At 41.5% G+C, this 14,287-nt stretch overlaps 1 protein-coding gene across 4 annotated transcripts in view; it reads right to left on the bottom strand.

The window, feature by feature from the left end:
• RUNDC3B (RUN domain containing 3B) overlaps positions 1-13,796 on the bottom strand; it is a 116,508-nt gene extending 102,712 nt beyond the window's left edge. For 3 of the 4 annotated variants that reach the window (XM_080666799.1, XM_080666798.1, XM_080666800.1), the window contains exon 1: positions 13,233-13,778. In XM_080666799.1, coding sequence (XP_080522925.1) covers positions 13,233-13,351 — 119 coding nt within the window. In that variant the 5' untranslated portion in view covers positions 13,352-13,778. Of the gene's footprint in view, positions 1-13,232 lie in introns of all 4 variants that reach the window. The other variant, XM_080666797.1, reaches the window with a different exon arrangement.
• Positions 13,797-14,287: the final 491 nt, after the last annotated feature.

The following is a 14,287-nucleotide window of genomic DNA, read 5'->3' as shown; positions in this document are numbered from 1 at the left end:
GTGGAAGCCAGAGGTCTGGAGGCACGCGCACGCAAGAGCAAGGCTGACGGGAAGCCAAGACTGTCTGCTCTGCCCTGAGACTCCACCCCATCCAAGCTGAGCACAGAGGCTTTTGCAATTTGGCAAGTCTAATCCTATAAGGCTGTCTCCAGCACCAAACTTCTCCCAGCGTAGACACAGCTGATCCTCACAGCCAACTGGCCTGGAAGTCAATTCCTCCCAGTGATACCAACAAAAATCAAGACTTAACTACAACAAGGCTGTACACACAGTCCACAAAGGGGTGCACCAAGAGTGTCCACCTCAGGTTAACTGGGGAGCCCAACCCACTGGGCCATATAGGAAACCTAGCACACAAAGATACCCTACCAACTCAGGGAAGCAATGAAAATGCGGTGACAAAGAAACAGATCACAAACGAAAGAAATGGAGGAAAACAAACGACTGGATATAGAATTCAAAACCACGGTTATAAGGCTTTTCAAGAATATCCTAGAAAAGGCCGATAAATATAACGAGACCCTTGAGGATATGAAAAAGGACCAACTAGAAATTAAACATACACTGACTGAAATAAAAAATATTATACAGAGACCCAACAACAGACTAGAGGAACACAAGAATCAACTCAAAGAATTGAAATACAAAGAAGCAAAAAACACTCAACCGGAAAAGCAAAAAGAAAAAAGAAGCCAAAAATTTGAAGATAGTGTAAGGAGCCTCTGGGACAACTTCAAGCATACCAACATCAAAATTATGGGGGTGCCAGAAGAAGAGAGAGAGAGCAAGATACTGAAAACCTATTTGAAGAAATAATGACAGAAAACTTCCCCCACCTGGTGAAAGAAATAGACTTACAAGTACAGGAAGCACACAGAACCCCAAACAAGAGGAATCCAAAGAGGACCACACCAAGACACATCATAATTAAAATGCCAAGAGCAAAAGACAAAGAGAGAATCTTAAAAGCAGCAAGAGAAAAAAAGTTAATTACCCACAAGGGAGCACCCATACGACTGTCAGCTGATTTCTCAACAGAAACTATGCAGGCCAGATAGGAGTGGCAAGAAATTTTCAAAGTGATGAATAGCAAGAACCTACAACCAAGATTACTCTACCCAGCAAAGCTATCATTCAGAATTGAAGGGCAAATAAAGAGCTTCACAGATAAGAAAAAGCTGAAGGAGTTCATCACCACCAAACCAGTATTATATGAAATGCTGAAAGGTATTCTTAAAGAAGAGGAAGAAGAAAAAAGTAAAGATAAAAATTATGAACAACAAATACATATGTATCAACAAGTGAACCTAAAAACCAAGTGAATTAAAAACCTGAGGAACAGAATAATCTGGTGAATAGAATCGAATCAGGGGCATAGAAAGGGAGTGGACTGATAATTCTCAGGGGGAAGGGGTATGGGGGTTCAGGAAGAGACTGGACAAAAATCATACACCTATGGATGAGGACAGTGGGGGGGAGGTAAGGGGAGAAGGTGGGGTGGGAACTGGGTGGAGGGGAGCTATGGGGGGAAAAAGGAGAAACAATTGTAATAATCTAAATAAAGATTTATTTAAAAAAAGAGTAATATGCAAATTGACCATCACTCCAACACACAAGATGACTGCCCCCATGTGGTCAAAGATGGCTGCCCCTATGTGGACACAAGATGGCCGCCACAAGATGGCCAGCAGGGGAAGGCAGTTAGGAGGAACCAGGCCTGCAAGGGAGGGCAGTTGTGGGTGATCAGGTCAGCAGGGAAGGGCAGTTGGGGGTGATCAAGCCTGCAGGGAAGAGCAGTTGGAGGGGACCAGGCCTGCAGGGGAGAGCAGTTGGGGGGAACCAGGCCTGCAGGGGAGGGCAGTTAGGGGCAACTTGGCTGGCAGGAGAGCAGTTAGGCATCAATCAGGCTGGTGGGTAAGTGGTTAGGGGGTGATCAGGCTGGCAGGCAAAAGCAGTTAGGGGCAATCAGGAAGGCAGGCAGGCAAGCAGTTGGGAGCCAGCAGTTCTGGATTGTGAGAGGGATGTCCGACTGCCCGTTTAGGCCCAATCCTACTGTGATCGGGCCTAAACGGGCAGTTGGACATCCCTCGAGTGGGTGCAGGCTGGGCTGAGGGACAACCCCCCATGCATGAATTTTGTGCACCGGGCCTCTAGTAGTCAATAATATTGTACTCCTAGCCAGTTTAGCTCAGTGGATAGAGCATCGGCCTATGGACTAAAGGGTCGCAGGTTCAATTCCGGTCAAGGGCACGGAACTCGTTTGCAGGGTGCTCCCCAGCCGAGGCCCTGTGTTTCTCTTACATCAATATTTCTCTCTGTCTTTCCCTCTCCCTTTCACTCTCTCTAAAAATAAATGGAAAAATGTTCTCGGGTGAGGATTAAAAATAATATTGTAAAAACTATGTATGGTGTCAGATGGAGACTAGATTTATTGGGGTGATCACTTCATAAGTTATATAAATCTCTAATCACTGGGTTATATGAAGGTAATATGATATTGTACATCAACTGTAATTGAAAAATTAAAAATATTTATTAAAAAAGGAACTGCACTTAATTATAAGAACCTTTTATGTAATTTTTATATTTTTCAAGTTCTTATGTAAAAGCTATTACTTAGACTTGATTTGATATTTTTAGACACTCATCAAATTATCATTTTATTATTTGAAAACCAGTCCTCTTCAAGAAATAGATGACTAATATTAACATCATCATTATCAGGAAATAGCTCAGCATCTGTGTGATATTTTTTAAATGTATTAAAATTCGTTTTACAGATTTGGTTTTTATAGCACATCTTAGCTAGTTACTGTGTTGTGGACAAAAAGATTCTGGAATTATGGAGCTAGCTACACGATTCTAGAGAAGTGGTGAGTGGGAAGACTTGGCTAGCTAGACATAAGGATCTAATTCACCTTCTGAAATTTAGGTTTGTGTTGGCAGAAGAACAGGGTATAATTGATGAAACAAATCTGAGAAATATTCTTTTTCTGCATTACTCATTTTGATATAATGTAAATTATTTAAACTGCTTTTTCACCCTGAAAATGTCTTTCTGCTTGGAAATAACATAAAGTGTGTGTAATGATATGCTTTGTGATATCCGGATTTTGCTTTTGTTTAGTTTTTAGGGAGAGTTTGAGTTAAAAGTAATTCAGCATTCTGAGACTCACCATCTTAGATTTTTGTCATGCAGATATTGTCTTCTATAGGAATATAAACTGATAACATGATGAAAAAAGACTCCTATTTTATTGACTACTAATTGATCTGTATATAGCTCTGGATGCTACAAAAATGTACGTGTTACTCTCCATGGCTATTGCATTTTATGAAATAGGTAATTTGTTAGGTAATTTTGTATTAGTCCTGAAGGACAATAGTGACTAAAATCTTTTCAGACTGTTATAGGTGGTTGAATTCTAACCTAGCTCTTTTGATGAAATAAGCACTTTGTTTGTTTTATTTTTTTAAATATAATTTTCAGTCTATTTCACCAATGTGCATTAATATCTGAGATACTGTAATCTTCTAAAGCAGTAAGTTAGTCCTACTTTGTAATTGCAGAGTCAGCTTTTCCTGTTCCATTACACCTAATAAAGATTTGAGAAAAATACTCTGATATTCAGAAGTTTCCTTCCATTAAGGCCAAAGGTGGAGGTGAAGATGTGTGGTTTTTGTTTTTTCATTTTAGGAACACTTTTCCTAAAAATTTTTATCTTACTGGATAAGAACATCATACTTAATTATTCTTATTCTAAGTTTGCTGAGGATTTGCAACATAACATTTTTCTGGTGAAATTGACATAAGAAACAAAAATAAGTTTTCAAGTCCCTTTTTTATCTGGTTTCTGTTTACCTTTTTATTTCTATTCATTTAGTCATGCATTTCATCTAGTGTTTCTCTAAATTAACTATGTTTCTGGTACAAGAGAGGAACTTCATCAATGTTACTTCCTAGATTTTTTTTCCTTTTATGTAATAGCTTCCTTCATTGAACTCCAGTTGTTGTTGCAGATAGATTAATGTTTAACTACATGGTACTATCTCAACTTTTCTTAGTCAAGGTTATTTGTCAGAAGCAAAAGAGGATGAAAATTATTTGAGTAATTATTTTCTCAAGGCTATATAATTACTATCATTCTATTTGTATAAGATAAAAGTGATTTCAGTTTATATAAAGAATTGCAAAGTGTACTCTTGGACCCAGACCCTTTCAGAGGCCTGAAAGGTCAAAATTATTTTCTTAACAATTGTAAGACATAGTTTGCTTTTTTTTGGTTCCCACTTTTTACCAAGCATATATTAGAGTTTTCCAGAGACTACATCGTATCTATATACATAAAAAGGCAGTGACCATGATGACCAAAACAACCTGTCACCATGTGGTGCTAGCATAGATGCATAGACACAGGTAAAGTCTATGAGTGAACTAATAATGAACAAGAAAAATGCTTGCCTTCACGGAGCTCACACTGTAAGAAGGTTAGGTCAGGGATGAGAATTCAAAATTGCCACCAGCACAGACCTGAGGTGCTGCTTCTCAGAGTGGTCAATAGTCATCTGGGGGCATGACTGAAGGGCTGGGGCCAATGTGAAGGCGGAACTGTTCTGGATTTCCCGGAGGATCCAATGGCTGCCTAGGAGGTGGAGCTTTTGACCCTGACTGGCAAAGAAACCAACCAATCAGAATCAAATCTGGGTGAACTGTGAGGAGGCAATGGCTGTCTAGGAGGCGGAGTTTTTGATGCTGACTGGCATAGAAACCGACCAATCAGAACCTAATCTGGGTGAACTGTGAAGGCAGAACCTAAGGTGGGGGCTGAGGAGGGGTTTTAAGGGCAACAGCTGTTTGGTATAAGGTATAAGAAAGCAGTTCAATTTTTTAATAACCAGTTTGGCAGTATAGTGCATATGGCTGGCTATCAGTCCAGATATAGGGGTTATGTATTTTTTGTCTGCCAAAATCATCTCCTCCTGCTGAAAAAGGCTCCCCCCCCCCCGCCCATTTAAGCAATCCTATCCTATATAATCTATACTAATAAAAGGGTAATATGCTAATTAGACTGGGTCGACCGGCCATCTTCCAGATGTCTGACTTCCTTCTGGACGTCTGACTTCCTTCTGGACAAAGCCATGGTGGTGGGGGCCGAGGCAGAGGCAGTTAGGGGCGATCAGGACGGCAGGGAAAAGCAGTTGGGGAGAGATCAGGCCGGCAGGGGAGAGCAGTTAGGGGCGACCAGGCTAGCAGAGGAGGGAAGTTGGGGGCATTAGGCAGGTAGGCAGGTGAGTGGTTAGGAGCCAGCGGTCCCATATTGTGAGAGGGATGTCCCCCAAGGGGTCCCAGATTGGAGAGGGTCCAGGCCGGGCTGAGGGATACCCCTGCATGCACGAATTTCATGCACTGGGCCTCTAGTATATCAGAATAGACTGAAAGCAGAAGCAGATATGAGAATCTAGTTATCTTCTATTAAACACAACATTAAAGATATTTACAAAGATGTAAAACAGTGCTATTCCTGCCATTTTTTGTTATTTTGGAAAAATAATAGTTTTCATTAAAATATATTATCTATGCCAACATGTAATGGGTTTATTTTGTTTGTAATTAATAAATAATTCAGTCCATACTTTGCACAGTTCCAATATGCACTAATTTCAGTTACCACAATTAAATAATACCAGTCTCATAGCAACATGGTTCCTATTAGAATACTATTATATGTTAACTGTGAGTAACTGCATAAAGTAAAATTTGCTGATAGCTCTCTAGTTCATGGATCACTATGTAAATAACAAATATAGGTCTTGATGAGTGATCAATCACATCACTTTTTTCAAAGTCTGTCTAAGACTGGTCACTTTGCACCTGTTATTAGTTTATGCACAGAAATCAAAGCCTATAGCTGTGTTGCCTTCTTGCCTCCTGGTGATAAACCCACATGTTATTTTATGAAAATGAATTATTGATAAGTGATGGGCCAACAAAGATGAAAACATGGCAGAGAAATGGAAAGTGATAATGCTAGAAGTGAAATTTAAATCAGACACAAATGGAGTTATGGAAGAAATAGTTGATCATGGGAATGTCGACACTGCTTCTTCTGTTCAAGATAATTTAGATATGCAGCCAGAGAAACTTATTGAAGGCAAACATGAATGAGTAAAGTGGTTGTGACAAAAGGATGAAGATGTCCCAAAGGAAGAGACATCAACAAACCACTTCATATTTGAGATATTTTCACAACTTTGAAAGTGCAAGGACTAAGTGTTGGAAACTGATTTAAACCTAGAAGGGAATATGACTATTTGCCACAGCATAAAAAATATGCTCATTCCATATTTTTAGTTATACTATGAGAAGAAGGAAAGCACTATTCAAACTACTCTTTATTTTTTAGTAGAGGCCTGGTACACAAATTTGTGCATGGGTTGGGTTCCTCGACCTGGCCTGCAATCCGGCCGGCCAGCCAGCCACAGGGAGGGACTGCGGGAGGTTGGCCGGCAGTGGGAGGTTGGCTGTGGGAGTGCTCCTGTGTTGAGCATCTGCCCCCTGGTGGTTAGTACGCATCATAGCTACTGACCAGTCGTCCGATCCTCCAGTCGTAATGGTCACCTAGGCTTTTATATATAGACTAGAGGCCCAGTGCATGAAATTAGTGCACGGAGGGGAGGGGGTCCCTCAGCCTGGCCGGCACCCTCTCCAATCCGGGATCCCTCGGGGGATGTCCAACTGCTGGTTCAGGCTCAATCCCGCAGGAACCGGGCTTAAACCGGCAGTCGGACATCCCTTTCACAATCTAGGACTGCTGGCTCCTAACCGTTTGCCTGTCTGCCTGCCTGACCAGCCCTTAACCACTCTCCCCTGCTGGCCTGATTGCCCCCTAACCGCCCTTCCCTGCCAGCCTGATCGCCCCCCTAACTGCTCCCCCCTGCCGGCCTGACCACCCCTAACTGCCTCTGCCTCGGCCCATGCCACCGTGGCTTTGTCCAGAAGGACATCCAGAAGATTTCTGGTCTAATTAGCATATTACCCTTTTATTAGTATAGATTGATTGGTTTCAGGTTTACAGCATAGTGTTCAAAGTGGTCTTGATAAAGGAGAAACTTTCTCAATATTTGTAATGTTTTAAATTACAGTGTACTAAATAAATGTTTTACATTTTTTCATTTCCCTATTCATTATAGATGGAATAGGCTAAATATGTTACTATGATGATTGATATCAGTTTTAGAGGTTGGCCACAGATTTAACACTAAAATTTCTAAGAGCTGAATGAGAAAAAGAGAAGTTGTCATTTATACATTCATTTGGGCTCAGTAGATATAAAGCAATTGCCTAGAGAGACAATTATTGGCATTAAAATAAGACAGATGTTTCTCATAGAAATCTTCACAAAAGAAGACACTTTCTGACATAATAAACAATTTTCTTGACAACAACTTCAAGAAGACCCTCTATGATTGCTTCTTCTGATGACCCTCAATGTAGGTGGATGTAATCTTAGCAATGCACAACTGGGCAAAAGCAACGGGGACAGGAGAGTGCGAATCAATGCAGTCTACATATCCAGCTGCTCTCCAATGATTTTACTGACCCAAACATATATTTTATAAGCCTGAAAGACCTCAGTCTTATAAGCGTGGATAAGTTTCACATATTCTTCCTTGAATATCTTATCTCTCAACTGAGCTTCTGACATTTACCCATCAGCGGTGAAGTTAAGACAATACCTTGGTAGGGCACACCTATTCTCTGCTGTCATTTGAATATGAACCCAGTTTTAGCTAGGGGAAGAGAGAATGACCTTCTGTGAATATTGTAAAGCCTGCCTAGAACCAGTACCTGAAAAGCTGATCACCCTACCTCCATTGTGAACACTTACTATTAGAACTATAAGAATCTTTCAAAATACTGAACCTGCTCCAAAGCAACATAACTAATGTTGATTCAAGTCCCAACCCAAAGTTCTATTACATAGAGCATGACAGAGTTTTAGCCAAAAATATTAATTCACTGTAGCCAAGGTATGAAGTCTTATGAGGCATACTAAAGCAAATAGTAACAAGAAGAGTAAGTCACTGAATTTAAAGTAACTTAAAGAATTATATCACCAATAATATTCAGTAACATTTCATATCACCTGCACTTCATCCACCAACTTCAAACATAGGAACACACTTTTTTCTTATTATTCAGCAACCAGAATGTTAAGAAGTTCAGAGTGCTAAAGCTTATTCACTTAACTCAGGCCCCTGGGTGCTTTCAGTCTTTTTTTTTGTAACACAAGATAAATTTTATCTTCTTTCCTAGTTTACAACCAATCATAATGAGCAAGTCAGAATGGAAACACAGGATGGAGCAAGCAGAAAGAAAAAAGCTGTTATATGCAGGCAGAGTTGTAAGAAATAACAGCTAACTTGGTAAGAAGAGACAGCATGTGCAAAAGCAGATGAATTCCAAACAATCTTTTGGGGTCATGTAGCAAAAAGCTAGCTCTATGTATCTTGAGAATCTCCAAGAGCAGCCACTGCACAGGACACATTCATAGAAACAGGCCAAGAGTAAGAGCATCAACAAAGGTTATATTGTGCTACACAGTCTTTTTAAAGATGGTAGGAAAATGGGTAATTCTTTTCTAAAAGCAATTTATCCAAAATGCTTAAAATATTATTGTTTACTGTGGTTTAAATCTGAACACTTAAATTGGAAGCTGCAGTTATATAGAAGACTGCACTCCACAATAAATGCTGAGTAAAGCACTATAGTTGAAGGGAAAGTTTTAAGTTTAACTCAAACCTTAGTTACATGGAAATTATGAACACTTCATTTCTACGACTACACTAGAAATATCAGGTGTTTCTGTTATTTGAAATAACATTCAAGTTATGAAATAATATCCTGACCAATAGAAAACTAAGAACAACTATGTAACTGTTATTAAAAGTATTTTACTTTTAAAATCATCATTTGTCTCCACTCTGCTTAGCTCATCACACTATCTCCTTAAATCACTCATTGGTCCTCTAGCCACAAGACAAAAAAATTATGACTTTGTGAGGGGGAGTTTCTCTTTAAATATTAATTTAAGAGTTTAACAAATTTTATTCTTCAAACTGGTATGCATACATACTTAAATATATACACTTTAATACTGTCCTCATAAAACAATGTTAAAGCCATAGAAAGAGAATTTAGATTTTAATTCTATCAAAAGAACTAAAATCAAAGGAATATATGGGCTTTTCAATAACCTTTGAAGCTTGAAAATAACAGAAAAAATGAATAATACCTGATTTTCTATGGGTGAAGAATAAAGGTTTTAGAAAATGCCTGAAGGACTTTAAAATTTAATTTTTCAAAGTTCTAAATGAAGAGAATATGCAGGGAAAACAATACTAGTTGACATATAGAACCAAAGTCAATCTATGAATATTTTAGAATTGAGTGTAGGATATTTAGATGCCTCAAATGACCTATTTTCTCTCCACCACACTCTATGAAAAATATGATAAAACTGTACTTATTTGTTGAGATAAATATCACCCAAATATTTTTAGTCTACAATATATAAATTTTCACTGAAAATACCTCAAGAAATAATTACATATACAATCACAATGAACCAAAATTCAGCTCAATTCCATCCAATCCCATAATCCTACCTAATCAAACAACCCAATTCTAAAGTTCAAAGTATAGCAATATTGGGGTTTTTTTCCACTTTCCTATATGCCAGCCACAAACAAGTGGAATTTGAAATGAAAAACACATGCCATTTACATTAGCATCTCCAAAATGAAATACTCCAGATATAGCTCACTTGATGGGGGTGCTGTGGTGGCCGGAGCAGGACCCACAGCCCTCATGCCAGCCCCCCGATTGTGCCCCCATCCCTGTCCTGTCCTCATGCTTCTACCACCAAACCCTGCCCAGCTCCTGTTGGTGCCTTGGAGGTCCACCTGCCCATGGTGCCCCAAGCAGGGCCTGCGGGGAGGGGGGAAGGGCAGGCTGCAGGCACTGTTCAAGTAGTTCTAAAAAGTGATCTTCACTAGCCACAGAAATCAGACAAGAAAAAAAATAAAAACCATCAAAATTGCAAAGGAAGAAGTAAAATCTGCATATCACATGATACTATATAGAAAGAACCCTAAAGATTCTACTAAAATACAATTACAACTGTCAACCAATGGTTATTGGCACCCAGTCAATGCCAACAGGAATCTCCAACTTGGGGTGGGGCGAAGAAGGAAACTTTATTCAGTGCAAACAGCTCAGTTGAAATACAACAGGACTATGAGAACAGCATGGCGATGGAGCAGCTCTGTGCGGAGGTCCTGGGGCCAGGAAGCCCTGGAGGGAGGCCCCTTTCCAGCTAGACAGCTCTGCTCTAGTCTGGTCTGCTCCAGGGAGTCCCTGTGTCAGCTCCAGGCCCAGGAGGGGAAACACAGTCTCAGCCCTTGATAGAAAGGGAAAGTGAGCTCTAGTAACAGTGTTCTTCTGTGAGATGTTTTTAAACCTAAAGAACTGTGTGGTTATATAATGACGTTTTAAACCTAAATAGAGAATATGCCTAAACTGTTTAAGGAGTAAGGAAAAACATTACTGTGTAAGTATTAATAGATACACAAGCATGGTAGTGTGGGTCCAGGGGGTTGTTTTACGTCGTTTGGTTTTGTAAACTGTTCAATTTTTCCAGAACATCATTAGAGAATTACAAAATGAAATGTTTATGTTTATAGACAAAAGGCACATGCCTGATCTACCTACCATTAAACATATGCCTACCATTACCTTGCTCATTTTTAGAGAAATTCAAAAACAAATATGAACACACTTTGCTTGAAGGTTATTTATTTAATCTTAGGGCTGTCATTGAAGGTTAGCAATGATCTAGTCCAAGGTTATTTTACACACAAGAAAACTGGAAAATGGGAAGGTTGCATGGCTTGTTAAAAGACGTACAATTATTTAAAGATGAGTAAACTTAGAACTCAGTTATATTTCCATTAAACCAACTTCCCAATGTAAATATCAAACCACCTCTGATTTGATATGTAAAAATTAAGACATAAACTCATTACTAGAGATGAATGAGATAATGAGAGTTTGGCAACTCTGAAAGGCAGAGAAAAGCAACAGAAACGCATCAATATTGATTTGTTCATTTTGCTGAACTTTAAGTGGGGCCATTTAAAACAGCCAAATGACCTAAAGTGACTTTTTTTTCTAAAAAGTAAAAGCCTTTTAGACAAAGCCTATCAAAAAGATCTCCTTACTAGATATGGATGATAATTTATATGCACCATCAACTATTTGGACATAAAGAACAGCCTTAATAATATTATCCACATAAATAAATACAAAGGTTGAAATCTAAGCCAGAAATTGAAATTTATTTTAGCTACAATACTAAGATTTATGTGTAAACTGTAACTAAAGTAGCAATTATATTTATTTCACAGCAGAAAAGAACAATTATGCAAATAAAAAAATTCAGCTAGCTCAGAAAGTTATCCACACAAATCAGTGAGAAATGACTGAAATTTCTTAAACTTAAAATATAATTTAAATGAGGTTGAGATACAAGTCCCTGTCTTCTCCTAAACTGCCTCTGAAGAGGGAACAAATGAACATTAAATGACCTAAAACCAGACAAAAAATGGAGAGGCAAAAGGAATAGTACCAACCACTGAATTTATTAATTCAATAAATATTTGCTGAGAGTCATATGCTATATATAGTAGAAAGAATTTTTTTTAAAAAAGAGTCAGCAAAAAGCAGACAAGGTTGCTGTCCTGTGAAGGTTAACTCTGATGAAGCTTTTATGAAATACATTAACCCAAGAAGCACGGCATATGTTGGAACCTGCTTGAGACCATCCTCTTTTTAAAAAACTAATTCTTTTTAACAGCTGTAAAATAAAGGTAAGAAAATTGTTCTATCTACCTAACTTAAAAAATATTTTCCTAAGTTTAAAAACTTTAATACAGCCTATCTTCCTCAAAAGGTTGCATCCCAGACTGCACAAATGGTAAACTTAAAAGATTTCATATAATTTTACTGTTTGCAACCCCAGTGCCATAACAGTCAGTGAGGCAGGCAAGGTGAACATCTGTAATACTCCAAGTTAAAAACAAAAAGTCACTCAAAATCATTAAATATACATCATTAAATATATAGGTATAAATATCTATATTTCGCTTAAGATTCTAAACACATTTTTTACACCAAGAAAAAGAAAAATATAGATATACACTACAAAGGACGAAAAAGTTTCATCATCTTTGATTCTTAGAGGATTATCGATGGCTGATGATGAGGGGTTTTACTGAACAAAGTACAGTAAATGTAAAACAACTTAATTGTTCAAAGAAGTTCCTAAGAAATGGATGCCTAGGACTTCAACTTTTTTTTACTACTCATAAATAAGACTTAAAGAAAATGTCAGTATATTAAAAATAAGTTATTGTAGGCAGTAACTATTCCTCTTACAGATAGTAATTCCTTTTGTAAATACTAATTATTCCTTTTATGTCTCTATATTTTGTAGAATAAAGGAATACTGCACTCATAATTAGAAAACATGTGAGGAAAGGCAGAACTTGGACTAAACCACTGAAACGTAGCCTAGGTGTCCTCCACAGTCCCACTCTTGCTAACAACTGCAGACACAGCACCAACACTGCAATTTAAAGTGGAGAGGAAGCGCACGCGCGCGCGCGCGCGCACACACACACACACACACACACACACACGCTGGCATGCAGTAGGCACTCAAGATCTGCGGCAAGAAATGACTTAATATATATAAACAAGCCAAAACAAACACAGAATGCACACTGATTTTGAGGCAACACAGCAAACAAGCACCACAGGAACGACTACTTCACCAAAAACTGGCTGGCAGCTAAACACGCACTAAATCAAAGAGCTCTCCCCCTGCCCTCCCTCCTGTTTTACTCTCGACTCGAGATGGCACATTCAAAACAAATCCATCCCCAGCCCCGCCCCGAACCGTACCCTCGGCCGCTGGCAGCCCTGGAACTGACGGAAAGTCCGGGGCCTCGGCAGTGCCCGGACCCCCGCCCGTCTGGGGGCGCGCGGGCCCGCGGATACACCCGCTGCGCAGAGGCCGGGGCGCAAGGCTACAGCGGGGTGTCTCGCGACCCCCAGCCCCGGGCTCAGGCAGCCCCCTCCCGTCACCCCGAGCAACCGGCCGCCGTACCTGCACACGGTGATCAGGTTCCTCCGCTCCACCGCAGCATTGCGGGCGCTCAGGCTCTTCTTGCCGCCGCCGCCCCCGCCACGGCTCCCGCTCAGGCCCCCCAGGCTCCGGGAAGCCATGGCAAGCTGACCCCGCGACCCTTTTGTCTCGTGCCACCCCGCGCGCCCCACCCCCACCTCTTCCAGGCTCTCCCTCTGGATGCGACCAAGGGGTTGCGGGGACGCGGGGAGGATGGAGACGACGGCGGGGACTCGCACGGGGGACTGACGACTCGAGCTCCGCACCAGAACTGCACGCTCACACACAGGCACACACACTCACACGCACACACACTCACTCACGCGCACACACGCACGCACCACCCCCTCGCCCTCGCGCGCGCCGCCGACAGCCGGGCTACGCGTGCGGGTTGGCGTCGGGCCTTCCGCTACTTCCCGCGGGACCTCGGCTGCCGGCGCGCGCACGTGCCCGCCGACCCCACACGCCCAGCCGCCCTCACTCAGCCGCCGCTAACTCCCCAGCCCCAGCCGCCCGTTGACACCGCGGGCCTCCTGCGCGCAGCCCCGCCCTCCCTGCACCTTTCTGCCAACGCCAGCCCTGGAGCCAATCGTGGGGCTCCGGGGGCGGGGCCTGCCGCGCGGACCTTAAAAGCACCGCGCTCCAGCTCCGCCCTGGCGCGTGGGCAGCTGTCAAGACGCGGGGCTCGCGCTCGCCGCCGGCTCGGTGCTGACAGTCGGCACGCAGGGGAGCCGCGCGGCTGTTGGCGCGGGGATTGTGGGATGCGGGGCCGCGGAGAGACCCGAGCTGAGGACGGACCCTTACCTGGAGCCTAGCTTTAACGGCTGGGATCGCTAGCTTTAAATGTCTGGTGGTTGTCCTGGAAACCGACTCCCAAATTCTGTGGCATCTGCAGCTAAGGCGCCAAGAATGCAGCAGCGCTGGCTCTTGCACCCGACCTCAGGGCCTGACTCCCAAGAAGGAAGTGGGGTTTGTCCAAATGCTCTCCCCTGGACTGATACACAGCTACAAATAGCCCGAAGGAGGGAAATGACTCG

Source organism: Plecotus auritus (genome assembly GCF_963455305.1).
Source record: "Plecotus auritus genome assembly, chromosome: 4".
In the NCBI taxonomy this organism is placed as follows: domain Eukaryota; kingdom Metazoa; phylum Chordata; class Mammalia; order Chiroptera; family Vespertilionidae; genus Plecotus; species Plecotus auritus.
Note: the sequence above shows the minus strand (reverse complement) of the source record. Positions and strands in the feature narration are given on the sequence as shown.